Below are 10631 nucleotides of genomic sequence, written 5' to 3' on the forward strand. Positions count from 1 at the left end.
GGAAGTGACCGGGGCCGCCCCGCGCGTGCGCGGCTCCGGGGCGGGGGCACCGGCGGGGGGGGACCGGGGGCACCCCATGGACAGGGGCACCCGGGGGGACGGTCCCCGTGGACAGTGCCAGTGGTTGGCACAGAGGTGACAGTGGCGGGTGGCACAGAGGCAATGGCAGCGAATGACACAGGGGTACTGTCACCCCCACCAGTGTCGCCCCTCTGTCACCCCGGGGGGACACAGCAGCCAGGGTCACCCCCCGGGCCGGGCTTTCCCCTGCTCTCATTTTCGGGGGTCCCTCCCCTCTGAAGCCCCCTGTGGCACCCTGTGCCCATTCCCGGTCATGTCTTGGGGACGTGCCACCAGTCCCCATCCTAGGGGGACAACAAATGCACCTACCTTAGGGGTGGAGGGAGCTCGGGGAGAGGAGCCAGGTGAGGGGACACAGTGGTGGCCTTGCGGTGTCCCCAGTGGGGATGTGGGTTGGTCTGGGGACACTGTGGTGGCTGTGGGGTGTCACCGCTGGGAGCATTGGGCAATGCTGGGGACACTGGTGGCTGTGGGGTGTCACCTCTGGACTCGGGGCCTCGGTGGTGGCCCTGGGACGCTAGTGGGGACCTGTCCGGTGGCCGGGGCGCGGTGGCCGCGTGGCTGTGCCCGGGGCCGGTGGCCGTGGCTGTTTCCTGCCATTAATCACCGCTAATTGGCTTTGCCCTGGCGGGCTCATGGCGGGGGGAGCTTGGGGGGGTCACGGGGGGTGTAAGAGGATTTCCCTGCTCCTTCCTCCGGCTCGGCCATCCCGGGGTCCCGCTCCCTGCCCGCCCGCTGCCCACCCGGCCCCGGCCCCATGCCACGCTCCCGCGGGGACAAGGGGACCCCCAAGGACAACAAGGACACGGAGCCCCCGCAGAAGGGGAAAGGGGGGCACGAGGAGGGGGACAAAGCCCCCGAGGAAATCGGTGCCCCGGCCCCCAAGAATTCCGGCTCCGAGTCCCGGCACAGCGGGCACGGGCAGAAGAGTGGGAAGAAGAGTCCCGTGGACCCCTACGCTGCTGCCACCAAGACCTACTCCCCCTTCCTCAACACCGTCTTTGGCAAGGTGGGGACACCGGGAGGGGTATGAGGTGGGGGATGGAAGGACCCTGGAAATGGGCATAAGGGTGGGGATGGAGGGACCCTGGAAATGGAGGGGATGTGGGGACAGGGGAAATGGGGTCAGGGATAGTCCAGGATCCTGTGGATGGAAGGGGGACAGGGGCTTTGGGGACATGGTCAGGGACAGTCTGGGACCCTAGGGATGGAGAGGATATGGGGACATTGGTGATGGGGACATGGGGAATGGGTACACGGGGGCAGTGAGGGTGGGGACAGGAATAGTCCAGGACCCTGCAGATGGAGGTGATTTGGAGCATTTGAGACATGGGGACATGGGGACAGTGGGCCTGTTCCAGGACCCTGGCCATGGAAGGGACATGGGGAAAATAGGGATGGGGACAGGGACAGTCCAGGACCCTGTAGATGAAGGGGGCAGTGAGGCAGTCAGGGTGGGCCTGGGGACAGTGGGATGGGGATGTTCCAGAACCCTGGGGACGGAGGGGACATGGGACCAGTGAAAATGGGGTTGGGACCCTGGGGATGGAGGGGATCTTGGTCACTGGCTGGGGCCACTCTGGGTCCCTGGGGATTAAAAGGACATGGAGACAGTGGGAACACAATCGGGGACACCCTGGGACCCTAGGGATGAGGACATGGGGACAGTGAGAATGGGCTCAGGGACTGGCTGGAAACCCGGGGATGAAAGGGACTGGGGGCACTGGGAACAGTGAGGAAAAGCCTGGAATCGTGGGGATAGGTGGGACATGGGTGCTGGGAATGGTGTTGGGGACACTCCAGGGCCCTGGGGACAGAGGGGACATACTGAGGGGACATCTGGAGCAGGGGCAGCCAAGCTCTGTGGGGGTAAAAATGCTGCCCCTCCATCTCTGGAGTGCAACCTCCCTTGGCAGCATCTGTGCCCACCCGGCACATCCCATTTAGAGCCTGGGGGTCCCGGGGTGGGACACCCCAGGGGTGGGTGACAGGAGCAGGGACACGGGGACTGGGACAGGGCGGGTGGGAGGTGCAGGCACAGGGCAGGGCAGGGCTTTGCCTCCAATCCCACTAATCCTCCGCTGGAGTTAATTTTGGCCCACGCTTAACAAAGGTGACACCGAGGTTTGGGGGGGCAAGGAGGGGGGATGGACACAGAGCTGGGTGTCATTCCGCTGTCACCCCTTCTGTGTGTCCCATGCAGGAGCGGGAGCTGTCACCGGAGGAGCTGGATGGTGAGCAGGGGGGACAGGGTGGGGACACGGGCCTAGGGGAATTGAGGGGGAGGAATGGATCTGTCCTCGTGGAGGGGTCTGCCCTGGGGATGTGGCCATGGAGGGGTCTCCCACATCCAAGAAGGGACCTGCCCCGGTGTGACGCAGTGTTCGTGTGACCCTCCACTCCTGATAATGTCCCTGTCCCCACGCGTGGCCGTGCCCAGAGCTGCTGGACGCCTTCAAGGAATTTGACACGGACCAGGATGGCTACATCAGCTACAAGGACCTGGGCCCCTGCATGCGCACGCTGGGGTACATGCCCACCGAGATGGAGCTCATCGAGATCTCCCAGCACATCAAGATGAGGAGTGAGTGGGCTCAGGGGCATGGGGAGGGCACCGGGGGTCGCTGGGGCGCTGAGGGTGTCTGTCCCCTTCCCGCTGCAGTGGGCGGCCGCGTGGACTTCGAGGACTTTGTGCAGATGATGGGCCCGAAGCTGCGGGAGGAGACGGCGCACATGGTGGGCGTGAGGGAGCTCAAGATCGCCTTCCGCGAGGTACGGCCATCGCCATGGGGACAGCGGGCGTGGTGTCCCCTCCTCAGGGGCACCACAGCCGTGAGGGGACTGTGACCCTGGAGAGACCCTGGGGAGGACAATGACAATGTGGGCATAGATGGGACGGTGATCACAGGAAGAGCATGGCGAGATGGTGACCATAGAGGGGACCAAGGGGTGACCAAAGACATGGAGGGGGACACTGACCATGGGAAGACCACGGTGGTGACCACAAGCATGGAGGGGGCAGTGACCATGGGGTGACCACAGGCAGGAGAGGACAGTGACTGTGGGAAAATGATGACCATGGGGTGACCACAGGCATGCAGAGGACAGTGACCCGTGGGGAATGATAACCATGGTGGTGACCACGAGCACAGAGGAGACACTGACCACAGGGAGTTGGGGGTGCCGGTGGCCGTGGTGGGAGGGTGACCCCCAGCCCGCGGGTGCTGCAGTTCGACATGAACGGGGACGGGGAGATCAGCACGGCCGAGATGCGTGAGGCCATCGCGGCGCTGCTCGGGGAGCAGCTGAAGGCGCAGGAGGTAGACGAGATCCTGCAGGATGTGGATCTCAATGGGGACGGCCACGTGGACTTCGACGGTGAGGGCACCCCCTTCCCCGGGGACCTGCGGCAGGGGCTGAGCCCCGGGTCCCCTGACGTCCCCTCCTTGCCCCTTAGAGTTCGTAATGATGCTATCGTCCCGGTAACGGAGACATCGGGGAGGAGGGGACCCCCGGATGAACCCCCAGCCCCTCCTCAGCCCCTCCCTGCCCGGCCAACCGCCCCGAGAGCTCTGCCAACATCGGGGTTCCGAGGGAACAGCTGGAGCGGAGCATCTGGCAATGGGGCAGACGCGACAGCCCCGACCCCAAGAGCCACCGGCTGTGGCGGCAGAGCCAGCGAGGCCGGGGCCCCAATAAACCCCTTTGACCGGAGCTGGAGGAACTGTCTGGTGGTTGTGCGGAGGGATGTAGCATCAGTGTCCCACCCGGGGCACCCGGGGGTGGGGACAGCGGGGTCCCACAGAGGACAAGGGGTGGGCGCTGCTGGGGGCGTGGCTGCAGGGCCACACCGCGCCCTCCCATTGGCCAGGTCTGACCCGTTGCGACCGACCAGCCAATCAGCACGCTCCAATTCGATGGGCAGGGAAATGCCAGCCCTCCCGGAACTGTCTCTCAAACCAACCGTCCAATCAGCGCGAGGTAGGGTACAGTCTCGGCCAATCGGCACACTCCTCTTATGCCAGCTGGCCAATCAGAGGCCACGTACCATAGGGACGGGTAGGGCATGGGGCACCCGTGTCACTCCAGGGGGTCCCCACGATCCCTGGGGACATCCCCGCCCATGGAAGTGCCCCCAGGGGGTCCCAGGGCCACTCAGGACCTCCCTTCCTTGGATGTTCCCTCCCAGACCGGGTGACCCCCGGGGCCAAAATGGGTCCCTGGGAAGAGTCAAGGGTCCACCCAAGGTATCCCCAGCACCCCAAACCTAGTGTGGAACACAGAGGGACACAGGAGACACCCCTCAATTCCCCCACCAGGGCAGCAGAACCTGGGGAGTGGACAAGATGGCTCCTGGAGCATCCCATGAATGGGGTTCAAGTCCCTGTGTGGGTGCTGCCACTCAGATCCCTACAGGAGTAGGGGGTCGCCCACGAAAAGCAGTCACAGGGAGGGGCTGCACTCTCCCCCTACCCCACAGAGCAGGCACAGGGTTGGGGCATTCACAGATTTTAATTTAGTTCTTTTTCCGGAGACAAAAAAGAAACCAAAAAACCAACCCAAAAAAAGAAAAAAATAAAAAGGCATCAAACGCCCCCAGTTTCAGATTTGGGGGTGCAGAGACTCCCCCCACGGTGCATCTCCCTCCCCCTGTAGTGTCTGGGGGTGCAGGGGTCCCACTGCACCCTGGAGAGACCCCCCCCCCCAAACCCAGGCCCTCCCCCTGCCCTAAACCTACAGGGAAGGCACCTCATGGAGGGTCCCCACGCGTGGGGGCCACCCTGGGGAGGGCAAGGACCCCCCAAACTGGGGGCTGTGGGGGAGAAGGGGACCCCGATTGCTCTCTACATATATATAATATACACCTATAGAACAGGCTGGGGGGGAGGCTGGCCCCCCCGCGGACCCCAAAAGCACCCGAACTCCTGGGGGCGAAGGGGAATGGGAATAAAAGAGGAGGGGGGGAGACCAAGGCCAGCCTCGGGCTCGCCCCGCTGCGCCTTCCCCGGGGCCCCCCCACCCCAGGGGCGGCCGTGCTCCCCACCCCAGGGTGCCGAGGAGGTGGGTGGGATGAACGGACCCCCCAGCTCCAGCACAGATTTGAGGGGGGCTGTGTTGGCTCCTGCTCCCCAAGGTCAGTTTGGGTGGGCTAAGGCAAAGCCCGGCCGGCGCTCACGGCGAGGCACGGGGACACACAGTTAAGACAGACGGATGGACAGGGGCGGTCCTGGCCTTCATCCCTCCCCCCTCGCCGCTCCTCCTCCTCCTCCTTGTCGGGCTCAGAAAATATCTGGGCACAAACTCCAGTCCTGCTTCTCCTTGCTCTCCCAGTAGCCCCCCTTGTAGACGTGCGCCATCTCCTGCGTCACCGGGTCCTTCTTCCGCTCGAACCACAGCGGTTTGTAGGGATCGTAGGGTGTCCCTGGGGGACATAGCGGGGTGAAGGCCTGGGGGGACACCGAGGGGAGACACCCCTGTCTGACAGCTGTGCCTTACCGTCCTCGGTGGCGCGGGCAGCCTCAGCCTCGCGGCGCTTGCGGGAGAGCCGCTGTTTCTCCTCCAGCCGCTGCTTCTCGGCGTTGGCCTCGTCCCACCTCCCGTTCTCCATGAGGCGCTGGTCCGGGCGCCACCGGCTGTCCGTGGGGGCCGTCCCGCTCTCCGGCGCGTTCAGGGTCAGCGCCAGCTCCGAGAAGTAATACATGTTCTCTGCGTACTTCCTACAGCATGGCAAAGAACGGGGCTCAGTGCCAGCCCGGCTCCCGGGGCCGCCTCATTCCCGTTTTCCCCACTCACGGGAGTGGGTTCCGCTTCCACAGCAGCACCCGGCTGTCCTCAGCCTCGTGGGCTCGTGGCCGCGCCTCAGCTCCATTGTCCCCTGTTGCCAGCTGGACCTTGTAGCAATCCATCTTCTCATCCCAAGTGCCCAGCAGGGCAAAATGCACCTTTCCCGAGGGGTCCATCACCTCCCCGGTCACCTGGTGGGAGAGGGGACAGCCTGGATCAGGACACACTGCAGTCATGAGCAGCCTGGTGTGTCCCATGGCTCCATGTCCCTACCTTCCTCGCCACATCCCGGGAGAAGTAGCTGTAAGGGACAAACTTGAGGATGCACTTGTCCCCTGTCTTGTGGTTGACGATCTCGATCTCACCTGACTGTGAAGGGGAGAGGAAAGTCAGACCCACCCATACCCCATTCCCCAGGGATCCACACTTCCCTATACCTCCCATCCACAACTTCCCACCTGGTCTATCCAGAGCTTCCCCACGATGATGTTGTGCACGGTGGTTGTCACCTTTTTCCACGTGTAGTGGTTGCCGGAGGAGTGGAAGACGCAGTGGATGGTGCCTGAGGGAGGGAGATCGTGCTGGGAACCACACCTGGAGCCTTGGGTGGTCCCGAAAATCCCACACACTCCTGGGGTGCTCACCCAGAGGCATGATGGAGAGGTATTTCCCTCGGAATTTGCTGGTGATTTTGATTTCCTGGCGCAGCGTCCAGCCGTTCTTGGAGTCGGCATGGTGGGCGGCGGCTGGCGGGTGGTGGCTCACCTGGACACGGGATTGGGGACAGCTCAGTGCCGGCCATCCCGACGGCCCGGGAAAGGCTGGCAGAGAGGAGCTGGCTGCACCTGCTCGCAGAGGGAGCGGTATCCGTTCTCCTCCAGGCGATCCAGCTCGAAGGTTTCCCCCAGGAGCGGGTTGAAGGGTTTGCTGGTGCGGAAGACGGTGGTGGAGTAGGAGGACACGGTGAAAGCGGCCACATAGCACAGCTGCTCGAGGGAGCTCTCGCACCGCGCCCCCCGATCCAGCAGCTCGTGGTATTCCAGGTCCTCCGTCAGCCGCTGCAGCATGGACAGCGGCTCATTGAAATTCACCTGGAAGAGGGAACGAGTCAGAAAAAAGGGGGTTCCGGGGTGCCCCATGCCCACCCACTGGCTGCATCTGTGCTCACTGGCATGGGAATCTTGGACAGCTCCTTCCCAATGCAGTTCTTCATGATGCTCCAGAGATTGAGGCTGTAGTTGGGTTTGTAGGGAATGCGGGTTCTCTTTTCCTTCTTGGTGTCCTCAACCTGGTGCTTGTACTAGGGAGAGGGGAGACAAAGGCTGTTATATCCCTGCGACCCCACAAAACACTTCCATGGGAATTTGGGCACCCCCAAGCCATAAGACCCCATCCCACCTGCTCATCCAGGCTGATGTCACTGCTGGTGCCGCTGATGTTGCTCCCAGTTCTCCTGGGAAGGGGGGAAAGGGGGTGAACATTCCCGAGCAGGGCAGAGCAGCTAGGGGAATTCCCCTCTCCCCCAAAACTCACTTGTGGCCCATGACATCGGGCATGGGGAAGATCTCCGGGGCGTCGAAGAACTCGTTGTTGTCGTCGTCCTCGTCACTCAGGTCGCCTTTGGCAGGGCAGCACAAATCTGGGAAAAGGGAGAGGGCTAGTGAGGAAGGAACACCATTCCCAGTTTCCCACTGAAGGCTCCCCTGTCACCATCATCCCTACCCCAGCCCTGAGGGGTGTTGGATAAGGCTCAGAGGAGCCAGTTTGGACTCTGTTGTGGATGCCAGAATCACTTGGTTACACAGATGAGCTGGGACAGACACATCCTTTGGGATCAGCACAGTGAGTGAAGCTGAGCCTGGCTCGGAAAATCCCAGGAAGCATCTGGGAGACGCTTGGGCACAGCACTTGTCCCTTCCCACCTTTGCCAGAGCCTGCAGTGCCGGGCGTGCTGGCGGGGAGCACCGTGGCCCCCCGGAAAGCCCTTTCCAGGTGGTTGTGCTGCTTGGCCAGCTGCTCCAGCGTCTCCTCCAGCCGGATCCGCTGATCCCGCTCCTGCTGCAGCGACTTCTGCCACTTCTTCCCGTGCGTTTGTGCCAGGAGCATGAAATCCCGGCAGGCCTGCAGGGAAACCGTGCTCAGCATGGAAGCGGGGGCTTTTCCCACTGTGGGATCCTCGGGATGGGGACTCACATTGATCATGGCGTTGGAGGTTATGCGGAAGAGCGTGGCCCGCTCGTTGACCTGCTTGATCTTGTCCGTGCTCTCCGGGGGAAGCCGCAGGGCCTCGAGCTCGCTGAGGGAGCGCTGCAGGGCCGTGCCGTGCTTGGCGATCAGGTCGTTGCACGTGCTCAGGTCCTCCACTTTGCTGGACAAAATCCGCAGGGTGTTCTGCAGCTCCGTCTTGTCCGTCTGCGACACCGACTCGTCGCCAGAGTCGTCTGTGGGCAGGAAGGGATGGGGAGTGTGGGATTGTCACATCACACCAGGAACTGGAGGTGGGGCTGCCAGGAAGGGCACGGGGGGATCCCCAAACCCCTGAGGGCTCCCAAACACTGATGGTCCGTTACTGTGCATGCCAGGTTGTTTGGGTCACACATGCATGGACACAGCCACCCCCTTCCAAACCTCCTTGCTGGAGATGCTGGGATGCTGCCCAGGGCACTTGGATCCTGCCCTGGGGCACTGGGTTTGAGAGGAACTCAAAGCCTGCCCTAAGGATATTGATGCTGCTCTGTGATCCTGCCCTGGGGTCACTGGGATCATGCGCCCGGTGGGGCTGGGATTCTTCTCTCTGGGATCCTGCCCTTGATCCTGTGAGGCACTGGGATTCTGCCCTGGAGACACTGGGATCCTGTGGAACACTGATATCCTGCCTGAGTCCTCCAAGCACTGGGATCCTGCCCTGGGATTCTTGCTGCCTCTGGAGCTCTGGGAACCTGGCACTGGGATCCCAGTCTGAGGATACTGATCCTGCCCTGGGCACTGTCAGGCACTGGGATTTCACCCTGAGTGCACCATGACCCCACCATGGATCCAGAAATTCCGTACCTGACTCCTCCAGCATCTTGACAGCCTTGGCCTTGGCGAGCTCGAGGGCGGTGACCCAGCGCTGCCGCTCCACCTCGGAGCTGGCCTTGAGGTGGTAGGTCTGGGCTCCGCCATTGGAGATGATGAAATTGCAGGAATCCTCCACGGTGATGTTGGCCGTGGCCAAGTTGATGGTGCCACGGCACGTGTGGCCCATCTCCGCCTTGGATCTGCATGGGAAGGCCATAGTGAGGGAAGGACAGGGCCAGGATCCCTGGGATGAGGCCATGGTGAGGGAAGGACAGGGCTGGGATCGCCAGGATCCCCAGGACGAGGCTGTAGTGAGGGAAGGACAGGGCTGGGATCGCCAGGATGAGGCCATGGTGAAGGAAGGACAGCCCAGGATCCCCGGGAAAAGGCTTCAGTGAGGAAAGGACAGGGCCGGGATCGCCAGGATGAGGCTGCAGTGAGAGAAGGACAGGGCTGGGATCGCCAGGACGAGGCCATGGTGAGGGAAAGACAGGGCTGGGATCGCTGGGACAAGGCCATGGTGAGGGAAGAAAAGGGCCAGGATCCCCGGGATGAAGCCATGGTGAGGGAAGGACAGGGCTGGGATCCCCAGGACGAGCCCTCGGGGGTCTGAGCAGGGGGCTCAGCATTCCCAGCCTGGCAGCCAGGGCTATTAATAGGGAGGGTTTGCTGGTGCCGGAGCGGGGCCAAGCCTGGGGATGTCGCTTTGGGGAGACAAATCCACAGTCCCCAGGAGTGGCCTCAGGGATCCTGAAGCCTCAGGGATCCGGTGCTTCCCGGATCCTGGCACGGGCTGGGACGAGGGTGAAGTCCCAGAGAGGCCGCGCCAGGCTGGCACTCCCCTTCCACGTCACTGGGTGACAGAGGTGACACCCAGCCGGGACACCCCCGGCCCGGTGCCCCCCCGTTGGCGGCGGTGTAACCGGAGCCGGCAGCTGCCCAAGGCTCCGGTTCCTCATCAATAATGGAGCGACCAGGCTCAGGTGTCCCCGCGGGTGACAACACACCAGGCCGCCGGGAAGAGCTGCTGGGAGGGACAGCAGGATCCGGGAGCTGCGGGAGGCTGAGGGGGCTGCAGACCCCCGCCTCGACCCGCGCTCAAATACCTACAGGGACAGGGATGTGACAATCCCGGGCACAGACAGGTGACAACCACGGGGACAGGGATGTGACAACCGCCCCCCTTTCCTGCTGGCACAGAGGGGCGGAGGGGAGTGGGCTAACGACCCCCACCACCGCCAAGAGCAGCCCCAGTGACCGGGAGGTGACATCCCCCGTGACACGGAGGGGACAACCGCGGGGACAGGGAGGTAACAGCCGCCCTCCTTCCCAGCTGGCACCGGGGCACCGACCGCTCCCCCGCTCGGTGCGGGGGGCCCACACCCGCTTCCCTCCCGCCGCGGGGGCTCAGCCCGGCGCCAAGGTCACGGGGGGCCCGGGGGGCGGCGGGGCGGGTCCCGGTGCGTACCGGTAGTAGCTGAGCAGCCCATTGCTGAGCACGAACCAGCGGCGCTGGTATCCCTTGATGTAGTTGGTCCATTTGAAGAGCCAACCCTCGCGGGCCGAGCCGGGACCGGCCCCGCCGCCACCCGCGCCGGCTCCGCCGCCCGCCGAGGTTGTCGGTGCCGCCGGCGCCGCAGTCGGTGCGGGCGCCGCCCCGACGCTCGCCGCCGGTAAGGGCAGGGCCGGGGGCGCGCCGGGGGCCG

The 10631-nt window shown here is 63.8% G+C and overlaps 2 protein-coding genes across 2 annotated transcripts; one reads left to right on the top strand and one right to left on the bottom strand.

Annotated features, from left to right (window-relative positions):
• The first annotated feature begins 41 nt into the window (after nt 1-41).
• Nucleotides 42-3789, top strand: CABP4 (calcium binding protein 4). Its single transcript, XM_009097096.4, has 6 exons — nt 42-1090; nt 2285-2315; nt 2522-2665; nt 2744-2853; nt 3312-3459; nt 3539-3789. Exons 1-6 carry the CDS (start codon nt 839-841, stop codon nt 3565-3567), a joined length of 714 nt encoding a protein of 237 aa, XP_009095344.1. The 5' UTR covers nt 42-838; the 3' UTR covers nt 3568-3789.
• Nucleotides 3790-4574: 785 nt separating this feature from the next.
• OSBP (oxysterol binding protein) lies at nt 4575-10550 on the bottom strand. The gene is made up of 14 exons (XM_050975588.1): nt 10394-10550; nt 8917-9125; nt 8059-8306; nt 7788-7986; nt 7399-7504; nt 7264-7318; nt 7034-7165; nt 6711-6956; nt 6510-6630; nt 6324-6427; nt 6139-6234; nt 5875-6056; nt 5578-5798; nt 4575-5503 (listed from the first exon to the last, which is right to left on the bottom strand). Exons 2-14 carry the CDS (start codon nt 9110-9112, stop codon nt 5361-5363), a joined length of 2049 nt encoding a protein of 682 aa, XP_050831545.1. The 5' UTR covers nt 9113-9125; nt 10394-10550; the 3' UTR covers nt 4575-5360.
• Between the last annotated feature and the right edge of the window lie 81 nt (nt 10551-10631).

Source organism: Serinus canaria, chromosome 5 (genome assembly GCF_022539315.1).
Source record: "Serinus canaria isolate serCan28SL12 chromosome 5, serCan2020, whole genome shotgun sequence".
Classification (NCBI taxonomy): domain Eukaryota; kingdom Metazoa; phylum Chordata; class Aves; order Passeriformes; family Fringillidae; genus Serinus; species Serinus canaria.

Coding starts and splice junctions, on each gene's coding strand:
- OSBP (XM_050975588.1), bottom strand. CDS start 9,112: ATGGGCCACACGTGCCGTGGCACCATCAACTTGGCCACGGCCAACATC. Junction 6,957..7,033: donor TGTCCAAGATTCCCATGCCA/GTGAGCACAGAT, acceptor TCCCTCTTCCAG/GTGAATTTCAATGAGCCGCT. Junction 6,428..6,509: donor CCTCTCCATCATGCCTCTGG/GTGAGCACCCCA, acceptor TCCCTCCCTCAG/GCACCATCCACTGCGTCTTC.
- CABP4 (XM_009097096.4), top strand. CDS start 839: ATGCCACGCTCCCGCGGGGACAAGGGGACCCCCAAGGACAACAAGGAC. Junction 2,316..2,521: donor GTCACCGGAGGAGCTGGATG/GTGAGCAGGGGG, acceptor GGCCGTGCCCAG/AGCTGCTGGACGCCTTCAAG. Junction 2,666..2,743: donor CCAGCACATCAAGATGAGGA/GTGAGTGGGCTC, acceptor TTCCCGCTGCAG/TGGGCGGCCGCGTGGACTTC.